The 22,896-nt window shown below is 40.1% G+C and overlaps 2 protein-coding genes across 2 annotated transcripts; both read left to right on the plus strand.

Annotated features, from left to right (window-relative positions):
- The first annotated feature begins 1,414 nt into the window (after positions 1–1,414).
- On the plus strand, positions 1,415–10,530 carry notum2 (notum pectinacetylesterase 2). The gene is made up of 12 exons (XM_031309591.2): positions 1,415–2,138; positions 2,324–2,675; positions 2,877–2,929; positions 3,596–3,691; positions 3,798–3,858; positions 4,420–4,532; positions 4,672–4,774; positions 5,150–5,338; positions 5,577–5,677; positions 8,161–8,308; positions 8,424–8,471; positions 9,054–10,530. Exons 2-12 carry the CDS (start codon positions 2,326–2,328, stop codon positions 9,355–9,357), a joined length of 1,566 nt encoding a protein of 521 aa, XP_031165451.1. The 5' UTR covers positions 1,415–2,138; positions 2,324–2,325; the 3' UTR covers positions 9,358–10,530.
- A 1,701-nt stretch (positions 10,531–12,231) lies between these two features.
- On the plus strand, positions 12,232–16,651 carry rps15a (ribosomal protein S15a). The gene is made up of 5 exons (XM_031309626.2): positions 12,232–12,353; positions 13,327–13,464; positions 13,796–13,875; positions 14,214–14,299; positions 16,517–16,651. The coding sequence occupies exons 2-5, from the start codon at positions 13,332–13,334 to the stop codon at positions 16,608–16,610; spliced, it is 393 nt and encodes a 130-aa protein (XP_031165486.1). The 5' UTR covers positions 12,232–12,353; positions 13,327–13,331; the 3' UTR covers positions 16,611–16,651.
- The last annotated feature ends 6,245 nt before the right edge of the window (positions 16,652–22,896 follow it).

Raw genomic sequence — 22,896 nt, forward strand, 5'->3', positions numbered from 1 at the left:
GAATCCTCGTCGCCAAAAAAGCGAAAAAGGGAATTAAAAAGACAACGTGACCGGCGAATTCAAAACACGAGGGTAAACATTGGGGTATCCTTTCCCAGGTGGAAAGAGCTAATGAAGGAGAAAGACTTTCAAAGGGACGCTGAAGTTGCCGGCTTTCTTCTCGACAGGTAAGTCAATGTTACGGTCTACATTACAAGGGTAGTTACTTATACATGCTCACACTAATGAGTCAATGCAGTTTGCAGTTTGTTTGAAATAACGAACCTCATCACCCGAAAGAAAACTCGATGAAGCGCTATTGGAAGACATGTTGTCATAGCTTCTTGGTACATAACGGCTACCGTAGTTGCAACACGCATTTGAGAAAGCGAGCCGCTAGAGAGCACTATTCGTTTGAATGCAAAATACAATTTCACCGCTTGATGGGAGAAATATCTACACAATGTACCTTTAAAAATGTTTAATGAACAAAATTGTTGCAAATTAATTTCCTGTCAACAGACTAATCAACTAATCACTTCTGCTCTACAGTAGTGGTTGGTTTCAAAGTGCCCGTGGATTTACTGAAACTGCCATGTGTCAGTAGGGGCCCAACAGATTTTTTTTTGCCCTGGGGCCCTCCCCTTGGAGATTTATCTGACAATGCCGGGGAACAGTCACAGATCAATTTCAAATGCTCTGTCCCTTTTTTTCACCAGAGGCAAACTAATCTAACCTGCCATCCAGGAGTCTGCAGAGGTACACAACCGGAGGTAAAGACACTTTATCGCACACTGCACAAAAACTTTAATTCTGCAGGTTAGGATTGTTTTAACTTGACTTGGTATCTAATTTATCAAAACTATTAACTAACTAAGTTACCTTTCTATTGTAACTCACCGTTTGGAGATTTTTTTATCCCCAGTGTTGAACCTAGTCCTAGAAGTGTAAACAGGATCTAAGGGCCTAAGAGTGGAGGTAGCAGCCTATCTATCACATCTCCATAATCTGCTTCAACAATCCTCCTTTTGTTGTCATTTCTATCTCTGGATCTCAGAAAATGCATACCTTTAATTTAATTGAACCAGTTTAAGGTTAATAAAAGGCTTATGTAATGAATTACAGCACAACTGTATTTTCTCAATAGCTTGTTAAACAGATTCAGTGACAGTGTTAAATAGTTTAATCTGCATAAGGATGGATTATGGACAATTTTGCACAGATATTTCATCTCCAATTTGCTTCTTCTCCTGTATACTGGAATCATAATACTTTTATTATATAAGATCAAAGAATACAAATAGTTTTTCCAATAATTGTTTATGAATCAGAACTTGTCCTTTTTTTTTGTGGCTTAAAAAGAGGAAACCTAATCGAACTCCCGTACTTGTACTTGTAATGAAAGTTCTCCAGCATATGAACACATAAAGGGAAACCGTTATTTGGCAAATTTCAGCTTACTTATAATATGGAGACTTTTAAAACGAGTTTTGAGCTTGGTGCCACAGCTAACTAGAGTGTCCACCACCTGTGCCTTGAGAGTGTCCACTAACTTGTTGACCACGCGGGAACCTTTTCATTCCCGTGTCGGAAAGTGTTTGAGGTGTGTGCTCCAATGACCTCGGGGTCACATACCACGCAAAGGGGCTATGCAGTTTTGCTGACCATGTAGATGTTTAAATCAAAACCCTGGCAATCAGAGGTGGATGGTGGAAGGGAGAAGAAGAGAGAGGATAGGGGGAAGGAGAGCTTGTTTCTGAGCCATGGTCAGATGGGAGAGAGCTAAGTGGTGGGTGTGTGCAAAGACTTGAAATATGTTAAAGAGATGCGTGTGTTATCTTTTCTCCTTGCCACTGGCTGTCCAGTACCTCCCCTCGCGTTGTGTCGTCAGCAGTTTATCTCAGGGCCTGGCTGGAGCTGTGAGGGGAAATGGGAGGAAATCTGATCCATATGGTGGCACTATAAAGCTCACTGCTGATTTGCAGGCTTCATCAAAACGTGGTCAAGGCTTCATCCCCACTCACGACTAGCATCCTCCTCTCACACCTGGTCCCTGCAATCTGAACTTCTCACTCTCTCCATAGCAGTACCGGCGCTTATCTGCCTGACCCCTGTGGTGCCTCGGCAAACAATCTTCAAAGCTGATTCGTCTTAGAGAAGTAAGTAAATTCCCCTGTTGAAAAGTGATGGATTTCATTTAGACAGCAAGTAATGGACAATTAGTTTAGAAGATGATGACATTTGGTCCAATGATTTTTCTTGTTTTGCATAATCTATGTAAATAGCGAGATTATGAGTGAGTAATGATGCATTACATGTATCTGTTTTTCTCATGTTGCCTCAGAGATGAAGATATTGGGCAAGGTTGCTTTCTTGCTTTTGCTCGGGGGAATCTGGTGTCAGAACAACCGTAATGCTAAAGCTGGTGGCAAGTCCACCAAGAAGTCTGGTGGAAACCAAGGAGGTGATGTTGGCCAGTCTCTTCCTGTGGTTGATCTGACTCATGGAAACACTGGAAGCACTGGAAGCACTGGAAGCACTGGAGGCACTGGAGGCACGAGAGGCACTGGAGTCACAGCTGAAGCAGCACAGCAGGGTGCTGCAGGAACTCGAGCTGCTGGACAACAGACAGATGATATGAGGCTGCACTTCCTCAAGAACACCCAAGTGACATGTAATGATGGAACAGCAGCTGGGTGAGACGTTCTGGATCTTTTTTCTTACTTTGTTCCTGAAACTTGAAATAATGATACATTTTTATGGTGGGGGGCGGCATTTTCTGTCTGTTTTGCCGATGGATACAGTGATTTTAGAAGCTACATAGAGCATCAGTGTGTCCATACATGGCTGCTTTATCTTCCCCATCTCCTCATTCCTGTTTATTTGTGGTTCTACAGGTTTTACCTAAAGGAGTTCAGAGGAAGCCGCCGATGGCAGTTATTTCTGGAAGGTGAGTATTTAAAAACCCAACTGTTTAACTTGGTCCCCAAAGGTCAGCTTGTTTTGGCGTGACGCCCCCGTTGGAATTTTGATGAGGATGTCATCTTGCCCCGTCATCTTCTGTTTTTCTCCTTTTTTGGTTGCTGCCTGTCACTTTGATAGACTTAGGATGGAAGGAAATATACGTGGATTGACCAGTGTGTGTGTGTGTGTGTGTGTGTGTGTGTGTGTGTGTGTGTGTGTGTGTGTGTGTGTGTGTGTGTGTGTGCGTGTGTGCGTGTGTGTGCGTGCGTGCACGTGTGTGTGTGTGTGTGTGTGTGTGTGTGAGAGAGGTATGCATCACATTTCCTAAGCACAAACATTTTACCTGGACTTTCTTGAGCAGGTTGTAGGATTTATGAGTGTATTATTCTGAGCACTAGAGCCAATATGTCAAACCCCTTTGCACAAGTTGAAAGTCAATCAACAAATCAGGGACTGACAGTTTGCAAATTAAAGGAGGAGTCATTCGTCTTTTTTGTCCAACTCTGAGTGAATATATAGTCTTGTTAGCAGACCAGGCTACAGGTGCATTCCTTTCCCTCTCCATTCCTCACGGGCCTCTATGATAGGCTAACAAGGGTCTCCCTTGCTGTGCCTGGTGTGAATGTCTAATATTAGTCTATATTATTTTTAGGTGGCTGGTGCTGCCACAGCAAAGAGACCTGTGATTCCAGGTACCAAAATATACCCCGACTAATGAGCTCATCGAGGTGGCCCCAAACAAAAAGAGGTGGGTCAGGTTTTAAAATGCACGTCATAGTGTTGCTTGTTTTACTTAATCTTTAATGAGACACTAGGGCATCTGTTTGACCTCTAAATTGCTGCATTTTCACCAGGAACTGGAATATTGTCTTCTCAAGCGGAGGAAAACCCACACTGGCATAATGCAAACATTGTGTAAGTACTTGTAAATCCTCACTGTGTGTCTTATTGTGGCTACTGGAGGTGTCACGTGCAGACAATCCTCATTTGTAAACATTTGTGAGACAGGGACTTCTTCCCATCCTCATTGGACAAGATAAAGTTCTATACACAGCTACTTATATATTAAAACAGCAAGAACCCAGTTTTGTTTGTGCATCTTGTTGTTGTGTTGTTGTTTTTTTTTTTACTTAAAGCTGCATTAATTGATGTTTTTGTGCAGAATGGGTTTGTAAAGCTTTTTTTCCCCTGCTGTGTCTGGAAGAGCTCTGTGAGAATGGTGAGAGTGAAGAAAGAACATTTTAAACACAATCTTCCTCTTAAAAATAAGCAAGTAAATGCAACCTTGCTCAATTCACTACACTTTGCCGCTTCTGCCTTACTTGTTTTAGTATGACCAGTAGCTTATAATGGCTGATACAGGTCTACTAATTTGTGATATATGACAGAAGAGTTGACTTTCATGAAGGAGAGGGGGAGTTGTTTTGATGGCCTCAAGCTTTAGTCTAACAAATGTGATTGTATCCCTTACTGCAGATTCATCCCGTACTGTTCCAGTGATGTGTGGAGTGGCACTGGGCCCGCCCCGACCCCTCCTCCAAGGCCACGACAAGGCAGAGAAAAAGAGAGGGATAGAAATACAAATGCAAGTAAGTTTCTTCATGTCCTTTGAGATTTTTTTCAATTAGGGTCCCTCACAACAATGACACATCTGTGAAAAACATGATTGATCTAACTTTCTGTTTAGTGCGGCGCTCCCAATCATTTGACGTGTGTATTTGTTATCAGCTGAGTACACCTTCATGGGATCCCTGATCATCCGCGAGGTCATCAAAGACCTCATCCCCAAAGGAATCAAGCAGGCCAAGGTTGTCATGCTTTCTGGCACGAGGTGAGTTTGTTTTATCGCTCGTGCTCTGATGCTGACCGCAGCTTTTGGACACAAGCCTGCATCCTCTGTACCATCTAGGCCATCTCCGTGCCGAACATTCAACAAGAGAAGTCCTATTTTGGGTGCATCCTCTTGTCAACAATAAAGATGTTTACAGTCAACTGTGAACAATGACATAATGTATATTAAAGGGCCTTGCCCTGTAATGGTGAACATTCCTCCCAGGTTAGCAACATAGTTGTTGGGACTCCCCGAAGCCCTAAAACAGGCTCCACTGTCTGAATGTGAATAGCTGGCATGCTGTCATTTTGGTACCCCTAACGAAAATGACACTCTCAAAGCCAAACTATTTATTGATTTTCTTGGCTCCTGCAGTGCTGGTGGAACAGGTGTTTTGCTAAACATTGAGAGGGTGGCCAGTCAGCTGGAGCAGCTCGGTGCAGAGGCTCAGGTTCGAGGCCTCGTGGACTCTGGGTGGTTTCTAGAGAGTAAACAGCAGAGATCACCAAACTGCCCCGAGACTATTTCCTGCTCACCTGAAGATGCTATTAAGATAGGACTCAGGTAAAGTCAGGCATTCTTCAGTCAGTCTGTATAGATTTTATGTAACAAAACACTTTTTATAGGCCTGATGCAGAATTTGGAATTATCTCTCTTTTCCTATACAGTGCTGTTTATTGTATATTGTATTGCTGTTAATGTATATTTGGCTATGTATATATATATATATATATATATATATATATATATATATATATATATATATATTTGTGTGTATTGACAGTGTGCGTTGTTTTCTCAGGCTGTGGAATGGGGTTGTGCCTGATAGATGTCGGCAGCTCTATAAGAGAGGAGAGGAATGGCAGTGCTTCTTTGGCCACAAACTGTACTCTACCCTGACCTGTGAGTGCTGGCTGGTGCTTCCTATATTTAATGATATTGGATTAGTATGCTTTATATTTGACTTAAAGGGATAGGTCAGGTATTTTGATGTAGGGTTGTATGAGGTACTTATCCATAATCAGTGTATTAGACAGGAATACGGACGTTTTACGGTTGAGAAAATGTAGAGCCAAAGAAAATGGCTATCTGACAGCAAGGTAAAAGCAGGGAAAATATATATATATTAGGGCTGTCACACGATTAAATTTTCTTAATCGTGATTATTCGTTGAAATTCTATAGTTAATCACGATTAATCGCATGTTTTATCACATGAATACATTTTTTATTTTGCATTTCAGAACTGTTTTTAAGTACATATTAACAATGGAAAGCAATTATTACCAGTGTATCTTGATTGGGAATCAAATTAATGCAAAGAAAGAAACTTTATGAACTTGATTTTAAGATTATTATTTGTTTATTATATATTTAATCTAGTCACACATTTGAATCTAGAGTCAATATTAGGGTTGGGTATTGTTTGGTTTGGATACCGGTGCTAAAGCGGTACTTTTTAAACGGTACCGGTGCCTTAACGGTGCCTGAACCGATACTTTTTAAGAAAGTTAAAAAAAAGAAGGGTACTAAACAGTTGGCGACATTAAAGAATGGCTTGTTTATTGCTAAGGCCATATCGTCAAAATTAAATGTTTAATAATAATGTAATCACTATAACAATAACTTATTTCACTAGTAAATAGTAATAGCTGTTGAATGACAAAAACAACCACCAGATGGGAAAAGGGCATGTAACAACAACTTTGAATGTACCACGAAGCTGTAAATTACCAGTTTCATTGAACGCACTGTCTGTGTTTTTCCGACAACAGCAGCTGCAGATTGTTACATCCCGGTGTCGGAATCCTCTACAGTGAAATACAGACAAACTTTACACCGTTTAGCGTTAGCTGTCAGCATTGTAACCGTGTTTAATCCAGCTACTAGCTAGCAGTAGGCTAACGTTAGCTGCTGTCGAGTATAGTGTTAACTAGCATCACGTGCAGCAATGTTTCTGTTGCCTGTAATGTCTGTTTCAGAGCATCAGAGAGAAGCGCAGACATATCAGTGGCATCAGAATGAGGCACCGAAATCCGCGTTGCTATTCCTGCAGCAGCAGGATGCGTTACGAGGAAGTACAGCAAAATAGTAGCCTGTTAGGCACGACGCAAAGCCGAGTAAAGTGAAAATAAATTAATAAATGGCGGCATGCGATTAATACGATTAAAATAAATTAACGCATTATGCTCAGCCCTTAATCGCATCGCAATTAACGAGTTAATGCTGACAGCCCTACTATATATATGTGTGTGTGTGTGTTTATCCAACCTGGGAGCATGCCATCTGCCATCTACTGTAGGTAATAAACTGACTATGGATAAGTACCTTATACAAAAAATTCAAAAAATCCAAACTATCTCTTTAAGTTTAAAAGTTATGTGCACTGAAATATGAGCGATGTGAGTTTAACTTACTCAGAAGCTGAAAAGTGAACAGACTCTGTAAAAATGCCGATGCCCAATGTTGGTGATTTTAATGCTTTTACTGTTGCGTCTGCAAGTCTTGAATCAAAAACCCACAAGGAAAAAATGTATAAAAACATGGTTGAAAGACATTTTTTTTATCAATTCCTGAGCAACTGAACTATGACAGTAGTGGAAAAAAAAACTAAAACATCTAAGTTTAAAGCCCTCATATGTGGGATTTGACAATTTCTGACTTTGGCGACTCTGAGTGCTACTATCAGAAAATACACTGTAGACACAGCAACAAAGATTCAACCTGGGAATTTGTTCTTTTTTCTACAGACAAAATTATATATTTTTTGGCCACTTGGGGGCAACGCCACAAGCTGTAAACATCAAAACACTGTATTATCACCTTATAAAACTGATTTGGCAAGCTTGCAAACTTGCAAACAGCAAACAGCAGACACATCCAGCAGACATAGAGCAACATTATCGGGTCATTTGGGGTCATGCTTCTGGCCACCTGATGTAAATCTATAAGTCTGATTCTCCACCAACTATTGAGAAAAATATCTGTCTCTTAGCTGCTAAATGCTTCACTAGTGCTTCACTGGTGAACACCAGCTGGACTCTAACTTAGCCCGTCTGCCGTTTGGTGCTGAGCAGGTAGTGTACAACGCGTTTATCAGAGCTTTTGCGCTAAATGCAGCTGATCGCTGCCTTTTCCAGCTGATGAGAGCTGTGAGACTGAACCAAAACAATAAATCTGTGCACACTAAAACTAAAACAATGAGCAGAAAAGAGCTATAAAGCTCTGTAGAGCTGAGGGGAACTGCAGTCAGTTGACAATTCTCTGTACGTTCATCCCTATGAGCGTCCCGTTTCACATTGCACATATATCATCATATGCCCCATTGTTAAAATTAAAATATGGATTAGATCATCTTTAATACTAAACTCTTTGTTTTCCCTGTAGCCCCTCTGTTTGTCGTTCAGTGGCTGTTTGATGAGGAGCAGCTGAGAGTGGAGAACATCTACATGGGAGGACAGAGCCTGTCCGAGGAGCAGTGGCAGTACATACAGAACCTGGGCAGGGAGCTCAAGAACTCACTAACAGATGTCACGTGAGTTCCCAAAAATGGATTTGGAAGAGAAAACATAAAGTGATAACTAGATCTTATATGCACCAGATGGGCTAACATGTAGAGATGGCTGCATTGTTCTGTGTGTGTTTTTCAGGGCTGTGTTTGCTCCGTCCTGCCTCTCCCACACAGTGATTACTAAAAGGTAAGATTGGACATTTGACTCCTGTGGCGGTAAATGCACTTTCACACCTTCTGTCCCGCACTTTATTCTCGCCTCTACTAGTAGTCATCTCTACCAAGTGAGCTCATGCTGCTGATTTTGTTCGCTCGTTCATCACCCTACATTCTTCATGTCACCAAATTCCATTTCACACTTTCCCTAACCCCTCGGTACCCCTTGAATGCACTAATTATTTTGCTGCACAGATGGGCATTGATGGGTCAGTGCAGTCTTAGATCGGTTTACAGAGTCAAGCTAAGTTAGGTGTGTTTATCGATGGTGATGACTCTTTATGGGAGGAGCTGAAGGTCCAAGGTCATTGTAAGTAATTTAGCAGTTGCTGTTTTGTGATGTAACACACTTGCTGTACCAAGATAATGAGCCAAAAGTTGCCAAAGGGAATTACAAACCTTGTGATCAGGCAAAGACATCACTGATGACAATTCAGCGACCAATTCCTTTGCTTTCTCCCAATCCTTCACTTACCTTCCCTTTTCTTTCTTTCTATACCTTTCCCAATGTTTATTTCTGATCCCTATCTTCCCTGTCTTCTTGTTCTTCTAGCAACTGGATGAGTTTCCAAGTTAAAGGCACGTCTCTGCCACGGGCCCTGCACTGCTGGGACAGGAGTCTGGAGGCAACACGCAACAACAGAACCCCTGCTAAAGGCTGTCCTTTCCACCTGGTGGACACCTGCCAATGGCCCCAGTGCAACCCCACCTGCCCAGCCTTGGTGGACCAGGCCACTCAGCAGGAGCTCACGCTGCTCCAGATGCTGGTAGCCATGGGCCTTGACCTCCAGAAGCTGGGCCTGGATCCCCAGGGAGACGCAGATTCTCTGGCCAGCATGGTCAGCAATGGTGGCTAAGTGTAAACGTGGATAGCAGCTTAAGAGATTAAGCCATTAAAAGGCTTAATAGAGGAAAGAATGTGTTGAAGTTTTAATGTAACCATAGAATTAGTACTGAAATCTGGTTACTACATCTTGTGCTGCTCAGCATTCCATTATGCTTCATGTGTCTTTTAAATTGGTGACTTGACTGGTGGGTGTGTCACTTTGTCTGAGTCTGAGTGGTTTGGCTGTCCCTCTGCTGGACACTAGAGGAAAGAGCTTTGGGTCTAAATCAAAGGGGATTCAGTTGTACTGGTTGAATAGCTTTGAGATTTTCCAGGTGACCCGGCATACTGTACCTCCTCGAACACACGTTTATCCTGATCACTCTATATGAAAGTCAAACTTCAGAGCAGTAGAGTTGGATACTTTTAATGAATAAAGGCTCCCGCAAAGAGGGAAACAAACATGTTGCTTTGACAGGACTCGTGAAAAAAAAAGAAACATTTGTACCACACGTTCTGTAGTTGTTAACATTTGAATTAGCTTTAAAGAAAGATTTATTTATGCTCTTTCTACCTAGCAGTCATACTTTTCATACAATAGTAATCTGATCTGCTAAATTGCTGATTCTTACATAAAATAAAACTCAGAGAACACAAAAACTACACTCACACTAACTCAATCATGTTTTGCACAGTTCCAAATACATTGATTGTGATTTTTGTGACTTAGTTTTAGCTCCTGATGCTATGCTAACTTATATATATTACGTAATATATATACATATTTTATGTGCACGTAAGAAAATAGTGTGATTAGTTATTGATCGTTTTCTGTGTAGACCAGCAGGAGTTTGCCTATTTGACATGTGAAGTGTGCGATAAATAGAAAAAAAACTCCCTAAAAAAGCAACAACGCTGTGGTTAATCACCGCTCAGTTGTCAGGATAGTCTATATCTAGTGACATACGTGGACATAATACAGACTATGTATTGCAATCCTTTTAATGTTGTCAAAAATGTATGCTTCTTTAACAATGCCATACATGTTTTGCAAGGCATTTACAGATGTTACTGTATGTTTTATTTCCATCTAGGTACTGTAATCACTGTGTCAAACGATAAGGATTTGACAAGAATTGTACCTGCTGGTAACAAGTATCAGACTGAGTTGTTGCTCATGTTGAAACAGCGAATAAAGATATAAATGGACTCTAACATGAATTATTTTGTGGTTCATCCAATTCTATTTGTTCATTCTCTTGACATCGTTATTGTAACACATGTGGGAAGGTGAAATGAGAAGATGCATAAGGCATGGCTACATTTACACTGGTACGTCTCTGCCCTCAGAGCTAACAGACTGAAATAGCAGCGCAGAGTTTCTAATGATTGACTACCATCTGAGGAGCCACAGGGACCTACATACTCAAACGGTCTGTAGAGCATTCACACATCAATACTTCCTCTATATACAGTATATGTTAAGTCATTTAATGTGGATTAATGAGGACATTTTAATTGTTCAACACCAACTGCTTGGTATAATCAAAGTGACAATCTAAAAACACTTGTTGAGTGTTAATATCTTGAACAGGAAAAGAAAATGTTTCTTTTGAAAGAAACAAAAGACGGTGCTTGATATATTTTAGAACTTGAATTCTTAGATTTGATTATATGTTAATCACAGTGTGCAGTAAGATATGCACATTTCCTTCAAAGGGCATTTTATGTGTAAATGCCACTGCTTAGAATATTGAACACATTCTGTGTGGGAGCATCATGACTCTGGAGACTGCTAGCAAATCTGAGACCAGCAGAAATGACAGGAGAGTGGGTGATGTAACATGCAACAAGTATTAAAGACTGACTCGAACCTATTATTGAACCTATAAAAATATCTTTTAAACTCAACTTGTCCACCTTCCTTTGCTGCTATCATGGTCACATCCTCCCGTTCTTGCACTAAAAATGTGTTGTTCATGAACTAAGAAACCTTTGGCTTTGCTGAATTATATTGCATGTCTTATGGGACATCAACAAATATTTGATTGCACACAGTAGACTATAAATACGTTGCTCTGGTAAGAAAATGTATTAAAAATATTTCCAATATTTCTCCGGGGTTTGTTACGTCTCTGGTCACGCAACTGTAAGAAACATGCCAGTTTTTTTTTAGGTCGGGTAGAATCCGTCTCCGTTGATCCTGTTCATTTGTTTGCTGCTTTCATGGCTGTACTAACGTTACAGCTGTATCGCGCTGGGTTTACGTTTTTACAGGTATATGTATATCTGGCAACCCGGCCTGGCTGACAAACTGGTCAGTTGATAACAACACAAACAGAAATTCCGTCACGGACCGGAAATTTCAAAAGGAGAAAATACTGGCATTAGCATTGTTGTCAGAAAAGATAGTGTTTCAACTTAGCATGTTTCCTTAATATCAGATGACGCATTGGGGGCATTTTTGGATTTATTACAGTAAATATATTACATATTGGACCTTTAACCAGCTAGCAATTCTAGCTATTAAATGTTAAAAAGGCCACTTTTTTATTGGGAACACAGTTGGTGTGCATAATACAGCACAACTAGTATGTAGAAAAGAATACAATTAAATAGGTTAAAAAAAAACTATATATATATATATATATATATATATATATATATATATATATATATATATATATATATGAGGTGACACTTGTTCTTTTTAAGGATTTAAATATAGTTTTGAAAAGTAGGCCTACAATCAAAGTTGTACATATCTTGAACCAATTTCTACTAGTAAGAATGTAAGAATGTTATTCTGAATATCTTTAATTACCATTCTGACTAGTGAGAGTACAATTTTGACTATGAGAAATGCTATTATGGAATTAAAATGTAATTACAGATAGGAGTGTGGTTTGATTAAAATGTCGAATCTCGTGCTGGTGTGGGTCATCTCGACTTGAAAAATCTTGGATTTTTTCCCATAATGCATTGCTGTTTTTTTCCACTTCCTCTTTCCGCCATATTGCAGAACCGGTAAGATGCCTTTTTACACTGTCACCTTCAATCTTTTAAGTATCTAAAGCATCTAAATGTTAAATATCCCATTTATGCGATCATATTGAAGCTAAAGCACATATTAATGATTTGGGAGGATTATCGCCTCGATTGAGAAGACGAATTTAACACAACTGTGCCTCAAATTTTATCTAGCAGTCCCTCTGTTCGGCCCTGGGAATCGATGCGTTCAAGGCGCTTTGATAACTGTTAGCTTTGCGACCACACAAATGTCTTTTTTACTTTGAACAAGTAAGACCTGTAAGGTGTCCGTTGATATACGTGCTTAACAGTTTGTAGCGTACATGGTCGAAACTGCGTTGACCATTAGAACTACAAGTGTTGGGAGATGCTTTTCCAATGTAACGTTAACGTTAGTCGGCTAGGCTAGGTAACGTTAACGTTAGCTATTCTGTGTGCTCATGAAGGACCATGCTTTGGCGAGTCTCTGCGTTTTACTTCAATGTCACTCAAGTAAACGCCACGTTAACTGCTGCGAATAAAACTGCTGGAATCAAAAGTATTTACACAACGTAACTTGCTAATGTTAGCGAAGTTGCTAATAACGTTACCTGTTTGAAATGTTGCGTTTCGTGCCATAATTGGGGCTAGCTAGGCTTTGTTAACTGGGCATAACTTTGTGCTTCACCTCTTGAACCATTATTTCCATTTGTACCTAAGATATGCGAGATTAAATTGTGTTCCAGTCAGTGTATGACACTACATTTAAAAAGTAGCTACTGATATGGAGGGACAGCAATTGACGATGTGGAATCACAGGCACAGGCTAGGTCTTCTCTCTGTAGTCTGTTAAGCATGAACTGTGAAAGTAGTTTGGAGGCATTGAAATAACAGTCCCACAGTGGGTTGTGAAATTAGGCACAGCTTAATGTCTTAGTTTAAGCTTACATATGTCACTCTAATCAGTTAATGGTTATCTTTGTGTATGCAGGCATCATGGTGCGCATGAACGTTCTCGCAGATGCTCTGAAATGCATCAACAACGCTGAGAAGCGTGGGAAACGCCAGGTCCTCCTTAGGCCCTGCTCCAAGGTTATTGTGCGCTTCCTAACCGTCATGATGAAACACGGTGAGTGGTGGTTTTGGTATCATGAAACACTAAGTTAATAATTTGGCCATGTGATAATGGCAGCGCGATGGTCTAGTCAATGTATACACTTACTGCCATGTCAAGCTGGTAGGAGATGCAAGTTACATACGAGTGTAGTCGGTAGAAGTATGGTCAGCCTCTAGCTGAACAGGTTTGAAGAGTGGTCATGGCCGTAGAGCTTTGTGTCTCATAGCTGAGATGAGACACCAAGCTGAGACGTAAATATCTGAGACACCAAGCTCATCAGGTCCAAATGGTAATAGTTTGAATCCAGTAATGATTTGATGTTCTTTGTCATTTGCACCTTCAGGTTACATTGGTGAGTTCGAGATCATTGACGACCACAGAGCCGGAAAAATTGTCGTCAATCTCACAGGCAGGCTGAACAAGGTAAAGTCTCTTACTCGGCCCAACTCTGCAGTTACCATTCTGTCGCTGCGTTGGTAGCTGTTTGCAACAGTTCCCTCAGGTCTGCATTTCCAAATGACATAAACTAACTTTCAGACATAACATGTTTTTGAAGCAGCTACTTTTATTAAACTCTTTAATTTAAAGAGTGGTGTGCCTTGCTTTTTTGTTTGGAAAGTGGTAAATGCAACAGTCTTCTAATTGAGGACTACTAAAGCTATCACAGGTGGTTCATCTTACAGTATTTAGATTTAGTTCCTGCTTGCTAGTTTGTCTGAATGTGGAGTGTTAACCAGTGTTTTGTTTTTTTTATCTTTCAGTGTGGTGTGATCAGTCCGCGTTTTGATCTCCAGCTCAAGGACCTGGAGAAGTGGCAGAACAACCTGCTGCCTTCAAGACAGTTTGGGTGAGAATCGCATACACCAACTTTTGAAACTGGGTGGCAGTGATGTAGTGCTGAACCCACTGAGGAGACATTTTAGTCCCAATGGTCTCAGTCTCTCTTGATCAGTTAGTAACTGCAGTGGCTTGGTTTCATGCTTAGCTTGCCTGCTCTGATGCTTGCTTTTGCGTGGTTGTCCTGTGCTGTTGCATTGGGAAATTGGTTTTAATCGTTTTTTTCATTCGAGATTTGAAGGTAGTGTTGATGATTTTATGCTCATCTAACTATAAATCGAGGAATCTGTGTGCGTGTGTGCATGCACAGTACAGCAGCGAGGAGTTGCTACATCCCTAGACGGCTCATTGACTGTGGTTCGCCGGCTCTGCTACCAACCCCGGTCTCCTGGGTGAAAGTCCTGCATTGTTTCACCCATCCATCACCCCAACCTGCTTCCTTGCGTAGATTTTCGGTCTTTCCTACTACGTAATCTTACAGCACCCGGTCAAGCTACTGTTATGCCTGGTGTGTCCCATACAGGCACAAAAGGGTGCTTGTGCCGTATCTGACGCTGAGAGCCACTGACCAAGCGTCATTATTTGACGAATTGGGAATGAGAAGAGGTTGCCCAAGCATGTTTTTGCAGTGGGCTACCGGATTTCCGAAAAGTAATAATGCGCTAAAACTGATTGCTGTCTACCCTACATGTAAATGATGAAATTAATCATACACAAACACATGTTAGATGAATGCCCAGGCTCTTGGGCTCTCCAGCACGTTGCCTGCTGTTTCTCCGGCCAATGTGCAGCTTCCCCTGCAGGCTGAGCCGGGCTCCCTGTTTCCTCCGCCCGGGCCCTATAGCTACCTGAGTCTGTAGGTGAGCTGAGCAGCGCCTGATTGAACCACCCTCATAATTAAAGTTGTGGGGAACAAATGCTGGGAACCAAGCAATTGGCTCGCTCCGAGTATAAGTGAAAGTCTAAGCGCTCAGCGTTTATTGATGCTGCCCTAGATGATTATTATAGATGGTCTCATGAAGTCATGGGATTATTAATTAGTCATTTAAGTGCCATTTTTGTTTATCAGATGATGTAGCAGAGACAACAGGGAGTGGCATGTAAAGGTCATGAGCTGGACTGAAGCTCACATTGATGATTACAGGGTATCTATTATGCTTAGATATAAGATGGTTTTCGTATGTTCTCTCAAGCAAAGTAGCAAGTTTGTACCCGGAAATGTTTTTCATTGACTTGGTCGCCTGTAGATGGTCATCAATGTAGTGATTGGTTTTATGATACCTACTGAATATTACCTTACTTTCAATGTTACCACCTGAGTAATTACCTGTGGAGCCATATATGACTGTTGCCGTTTGAGATGAAAATGATCATATTTGGGAGAGTATACTACCCACCATATTCTGCAGACTAATAGAATCATCCCACCTCTACACATCTTTTCCTCTATGGTTCAAATTGTCTTCATACATTTCATAAACAAAATGGGGGTCATAAAATAGGTTTTCATAGCAGTTAATACGTTGGCAAACTTAATAGAAAGCCCATTCTGCATAAATGGAGTAGGGTTTAATCAGATGGTCAAATATGAAGGTGTTCTGTGGCTTTTTGAAGTCTTTCTGATATAACGTAGGTTTGTTCGGTGCGGCTCATTCTTTTGCTCCTCCGGTGAAATGTGCCTGTTCACTGTTACCTAAATGAATACGCTACATTAAAATAAATACATTGTAGTCCTTCAGTGCATTCTCTGAACTTACTTTGTTTCACTTTGATCATCTCTCATCCTGTTCGCTGTTTAGGCTTCCGCCGACAGTACACATGGTGTATCATTTGTTTGTGAAAATCTTTGATTCAGAGACAATTACATGCCTGGATAACTTGTCTTGTTAAACATACTGTCAAAATATTTGTCAACCGTTCAGACTTTGAATCTGGCTAGCATAACCTTAGCTTGCTAACAGCTGTCTCGTAGCTGAGCAGACTAGAATTCCCGTTGCTGGGTATCTAAGATCCATCCTATTTACTGGAGCAGGAAACTTTTCCATTGCATATGAACTCTACATCCTCAGGTGTTAGATTTTGATTGCAAAATGCATGAAAATTAGAAAATGAATGGCTTAAAAAAAGTTCTTTGGCAAGTGACCATGGTATAAGCATGCCTTTTGAGGTGTTCATTATCAGGAATTACTATGAGTTGTATGGTAACGTGCTGACTTTGTTTCCACAGATACATTGTGCTGACCACCTCAGCTGGCATCATGGACCACGAAGAGGCCAGACGGAAACACACAGGAGGCAAAATCCTTGGATTCTTTTTCTAAATGTAAAGAACTGCAAATAAAAATTCAACCAGGTGAAAGCTGGAAGTCTGCTGTAACTCATTTCATACAAAGGTGTCTGCAGAGAGATGGCTTTTTAAAAGGCTACGTCTTTTGTCAGGTTCAGTAGCAGTCATTGGACAAGACAGAAATCCTTGTAGAATACAAGGGTGCTGGTATGTCTATTGTTGGATAACACAACGTAACACCTGCAAAAGCATTTTTTTGTGCTTAAACACAACATAAATACAAGGACTAGACAACATGCAAACATGTCATGGAGAACAAGTAACTATCAACAGGTGTGTTGACAAGGATCAACATGGCTAAAGTACAGCCAACAATTCTTTGCTCCGACAATGTTTTTTTATTTATTTCTGCTGTGTAATATTTTGAACAGATTTTCACGGCACCAACATTACATATCTATATTGGATATACATTTAAAAATGTATTTGTATAATAAGATGTCAATGTTCAACATGTGAACACTGAAAAGGCACTGCCTATAACCCAACCAATGATCACTTAATAATAAAATGATCAGTCACAGGTGTTAACAATTGGAATGCAAAACCACAATGCGTAGTCAGAACCCTAAAAGGAAGGAAATGTGTGTATTTATAAAGTAAAATTAAGTGAAGGTAGATAAACTAGGTTGAATACCATTAATTGCAGGTACAGTTGTGTTCAGAATAATAGTGTTTTTAAAAAAAAAAGTGAATAATGCTCAAAATCCTTAGAATAGCTTTTAATTCCATAATATCAATGCATTGGGAACACTGCACATTGAATTCCAAATCAAAACATGACCAAAATTGATCAAGTTTGTGTTATACCTTTACAGAAAGTGAAGAAAAAGGAATATTAGGCTGTTCAAAAAAAATAGCAGTATTTGCATTTTTCTTTACAAACTCAAACATTTACTGTATAAACTGAAAAATGTCTCAAGGGTTTGCTTTTCTTTGAATCACTGCACTAATATTTAGTTGCATAACCATTATTTCTGAGAACTGCTTCACATCTGTGTTGCATGGAGTCGACCAGCTTCTGGCACCTGTGAACAGGTATTCCAGCCCAGGACGATTGAACTACATTAGGCAACATGACCTCTTCAAGTATTTTCATGTATTGAAACTGATCCATGATCCCTGGTATGCGATGAATAGGCCAAACACCACAGTATGAGAAACCTCCCCATAACATGATTTTTGCACCACCATGCTTTACTGTCTTCTAGAGCTAGGCGATATGGAGAAAATCAAATATCACGATATTTTTTACCAAATACCTCGATACCGATACTACAACGATATTGTAGGGTTGACTATTGGTGCTTTCACAAAATATTTACACTGAGATTTTTGATAAATAATCATCAGTAATGTGGATATAATGACTAAGTGGGTAAAGGCAAATAACAGAACAGTTACAACAGTCTGGTAAGTTCAGAAAAGTACATCACTTTACTGTAATGCAGCCTTTAAAATCAGGAAAAGACAACACTTATGCCATATTATGATATTACGGTATCCAAAATCTAAGACGATATCTAGTCTCATATCACGATATCAATATATTGCCCAGCCCTACTGTCTTCACAGTGTACTGTGGCTTGAATTCAGTGCATGGGGGTCGTCAACAAACTGTTTGCGGCCCCTAGACCCAAAAAGAACAATTTTGCTCTCATCAGTCCACAGAATGTTGCCCCATTTCTCCTTTGGCAAATTTCAACCTATTCAGTACATGTCTTTTTTTCAGCAATGGGACTTTACGGGGGCTTCTAGCTGATAGCTTTGCTTCACATAGCCTTCTTCTGATCGTAACAGTACTCACAGGTAACTTTAAGTCTTCTTTGATTTTCCTGGAGCTGATCATTGGTTGAGCCTTTGCCATTTTGGCTATTCTTCGATCCATTCGAATGGTAGTTGACCGTTTTTTCCCACGTCGTTCAGGCTTTGGATGCCATTTCAAGGCATTTGAAATCATTTTGGCTGAGCAGCCTATACTTTTCTGCACTTCTTTATATGTTTTCCCCTCTCCAATCAACTTTTTAATCAAAGTCCACTGTTCCTCAGAGCAATGTCTGGAACGACCCATTTTGCTGAGTATTTCAGTGTGAAATGCACTATAACCAGCATGCACAACATTTGCTTCCTTCCTTCCTTAACTATGGGCCATAACAGACACCTGTTTCTTCACAGAATCAATCACCTCACTAATTGAACACAACACTGCTATTATTTTGAACATGCCCCTTTCAATTACAGATTCAATTACACAGAATGAGCAGCATGCATGTCATGACTGTTGGGTCTGTTGGTTTTTTTATGACTCTACAACACTTACTAGTAAATTATTTGCCATGTAGAAATATCACTTCTACCAAAAAAAATGATTTATGAGGTTAGTGATGTTGGACTGCTAATATTTTGAACACAACTGTATATTGACTATATAAAAAAATATCTGCACATTACATTTTTAAAGTGACATGAGGTAGCAGCTCTTAAGCCAGTAGTGTAAAAGTAATAAAGTAAGTGCAAAAAAGATGTAAAGGAATTTGTTGGATTCAAATTAGGCAACATGTCTACATGTGATGCTCGTTAGACTGAAAGCATAACATATCAATTTTGGATTAAGTAATAGGAGTTGGAAGAAGTCAAATCTGTGGTCATTCATGGCTCCTCACCTGATTCAAGAGGAAAAAACAAGAAGCTAGATCAACCTGCTGTTTTGCCTTGTCGAAGGCTCTAGGTGGCTGTGTAGGACCGAAAGTGATAATCTATCAGTCAACCCACCAACAGCAGCTAAGGAAAAAGCTACATGAGGGCTGCATCCATTAACACCATTTGCCTGACCGTGTAGAAGACTTGTGCCCTAACTGCAGAAAAACCTCCGTGTTGCAGCTGTGTCCCCAGCAGCTTCTGAACACCCACAGGTGATTTCAGTCATTCTGGCTGATAAGACCTCTGCTCAGGTTGAAGGTGGGCCGGAGCAAATTTAGGAATTTATTGGGTCACAAATTTTATCTACATATAAGAATGATAAATCGGTCCTTTGTCCTGCCCTTTCAGGTGCAACAAAGCACACAGGAGGCAGGAAGAAGTCAGTCAATCGGTCTAAGCATGCCCACACAGTACTACAGCCAGAATGACTAGAAACACCTGCGTGAGTGTTCAGGGCTTTTAAGAGCTGCCACATCTGTGCTACACAGCTGCCAGCTTGTGCAGTACAAAGCCCTGGCTTTCTGCTCCTGCACTCCTCACACCAGTGTGACCTTTCCCGTGGTCCTAAGTGTATTTTGTCTTGTCCCCAACTTCTTCAAAGCCTGGCTGCTGACCACACATTAGACTGAAGAATTTTTTTTTTTTTAATTAATACATTTTTAAAGTGAGGGCTAATGCTGTACGTATCAAAAAGAGCTTCTTTAGTGTGCACAGACTGAAAGAAGCAGGGGCTCTATAGATACAGTTCATATTATATTTATTTATATATATATTTAGATGTATTCCCAGAGACATCCCTGATTCCACCTTAGCTGCTCACAGACAATGGTTGTAATTCGCACAGCCGCAAGAGGTATTTTTGGGGCGATTGTCAACAAATGTTCAACCAAAAATCGTATAGCATTGCATCTCATCTCTGCATTTCATTTTTAAATATTAGAATCTACACTCATCAAATTATACTAGTAAAATTTGTCAGAAAGCTGCATCTCCTGCAAGTCCTCAGCTTCATCTTGCATCATACACTTGGACATTTTCTGTGCAGTTACCGCTGCAGGCTCCCATCTGCCAATAGCCGAGTCAGGTTATTATTTCGGTTGGTGATAAATCATCCTCTTTAAAGGGTAGCTACCGTTTTTTTTCAACCCTATTTTCCTATGTTTTTGTGTCTAAGTGACTGATGGGAACAACAATCTTTGACATTGGTCCAGTATTAAGCGAGATCGCTGCAGTCGGCAGCGGCGAAACAAGCTACAATGGAAGTTAATAGGGCAATTGTCCAGCTTGGGTTTACCTTCACAAAAGTGCTCGTTTTGCCACTGACAGGCTCAGATTATTATTCTAAGTGTCTGACAACGACACCGGATAAGCGGACGAAGATGGATGGATGGATGGATGGTGTCTGACAACATTATGGAAAGGATTTCTAAGGAGGTCTTGTCAGAAAATCAGATTCACCCTCTCCCTCTGTCTTTCTCTCCCTCTCTACTCTATCGTACATCTAAGTAAAAAGGGAAAGAGATTGATCACTCTCAAGGAGCTTTAAAGCATCCAGCCCTGTAATCCTTAAACTAATCTTTGCTTAAAGATGCAGTTTGTAAGTCATGAAGAAAGTGCGGCCAGTGGACGTTTGTTTGGGCATGTTGTACACAACATCATGTTTTTCCAACTGAGCCCAGCCCTCCTCCCAACCCGTAAGAAGAGCTCAGACAAAAAGAAAACACAAGATATCTCTCACATGAAATAATCAAAAATGGTTGTGTTCATGTTCTGTAGGACCCCATCACTCCTAGTAAGAAGCTAAATGAGAAATAATGTTTTCAGGGCCTTTAAAGATACCATTTTAAGGCAAATTTTACTTTCAAGTCACAGTCTACATCAGCAATAAAGTCAATAATATTTGTTTCTTTTTACGTGTTGCTTCTTTCAATCAACATAAACCCATTTGTATTAAAACTGGGAAAACTAAAGACGACAAGACTTAATTCATTCATTCTTTGGCACACCCAAAGCGTCAATTTAATCCACTTATTCAAAAAAAAAAAAAAATAAAAGTACAAAAGTTAGATTCTTCATCACATCCTACTACAGACCAATGAGAGCATTTAGCGACATTTTGTGAAGCTGGAGACGCTCAAAAGCTCAAGCAATGCCAACATTCAGGAGTGGTGACATGTATTGCATTTTTTTTTAAAAGAAATGGGTAAACAAAAAATGTCTATAAATGAAAATGAAGTTGGCAGTATTGGTGATAAATCATATTTTCCCAGAATATGCACATTGCCCACATTTAAGTGCCAATGACCAATGACAACTATGTACTGCTTCAAGTGAAAAACAAGGCTCAGTACATTCTTCAGTCAGTGTAGCTACATTCAGACACACACATCAAATACAAAAACAAAAAAAAACAGCAAAGCAAATATGGCAGAGTCTTTGGCACACAGCAACAGGGACAGAGGGGAAGTAAACTGGCAAAGGGACCACAGAGATCTCTTCTATGACATGAGGCCTTGTAATAGCAACACAAGCTTTATTTATTTTTTATAAAACGTTTTGTCCAGTGTCTGTGTTGTGTAGTGCTGTGACAAAGTTTGTGGTGCGATTCAATCTGGACTCCAGAGCTATTATTAGGTGAACGTCACCTTTCACAATATGCTCGTGTGAACCAAATCAGAGTTCATTTTACACCCTAAAATACAACATGGTTCCATTTAGACCGGTCAGATTTTAAGGTCATATGATATAACATTATATAATTACAGACAAAGGTTTAAAAAAATAAAAAATAAATTAGGGGACCTCATGTTGGAGACCTTTGTTGGACATGATAACTCTCTCTCTCTCTCCCCTTGTTTATTGTCTGTCTACGCTATTAATTATCCAGTAATAAAGTTTAAAAAAAATATCTACAAAAATACCTTCAAATAAGTTACAAAGAGGTTGTGTTTTCCATCTGTTTGTTAGCAGAATATCTCTAAATTGCAGTGGTGGAATGTAACAAAGTACAAATACTTCGTTACTGTACTTAAGTACATTTCTCACGTATCTATACTTTACTTAAGTAGAATCAATAGTGCATACTTTTAAATTTACTTTGTTACATTTTGCAGCAATTATCTATACTTTCTACTCCACTACATTTCTACAACGTTCCGTTTCATTTTCGGATCAGTTTTTTTCCCCTGCCAAACCGTCTTCCTGACCGTCACACGTTTGTCTCACCAGTGAAGTTTGGTTGCCATAGATATATATATGGGTTGCTACCAAAGATTCTAGAACGCTAATCTTTGACCCAATCAGAGCCCTATAAGGCTCTGGACCCAATCAGGTATGATCCTTCTAACCAAAGATTCTAGAGCCCGGCCCCTTCTGCTTTTCCAGTGGCTGCATAGTCTGGTGTGGTGCCTTAGCAGATGGAGTCTGAGCCTGAATCAAAAAGCCACCAATGGCTGTATTTACAAGAATTATTCAAAATCACAGGAGCAAAAAATGACTCGTGGAGGTTCCTATGTAAACTATGCCTGCCCCGAAAAAATGAGCTGCTGGCCTTCAAGAAC

This window comes from Sander lucioperca, chromosome 4 (assembly GCF_008315115.2).
Source record: "Sander lucioperca isolate FBNREF2018 chromosome 4, SLUC_FBN_1.2, whole genome shotgun sequence".
NCBI lineage: Eukaryota > Metazoa > Chordata > Actinopteri > Perciformes > Percidae > Sander > Sander lucioperca.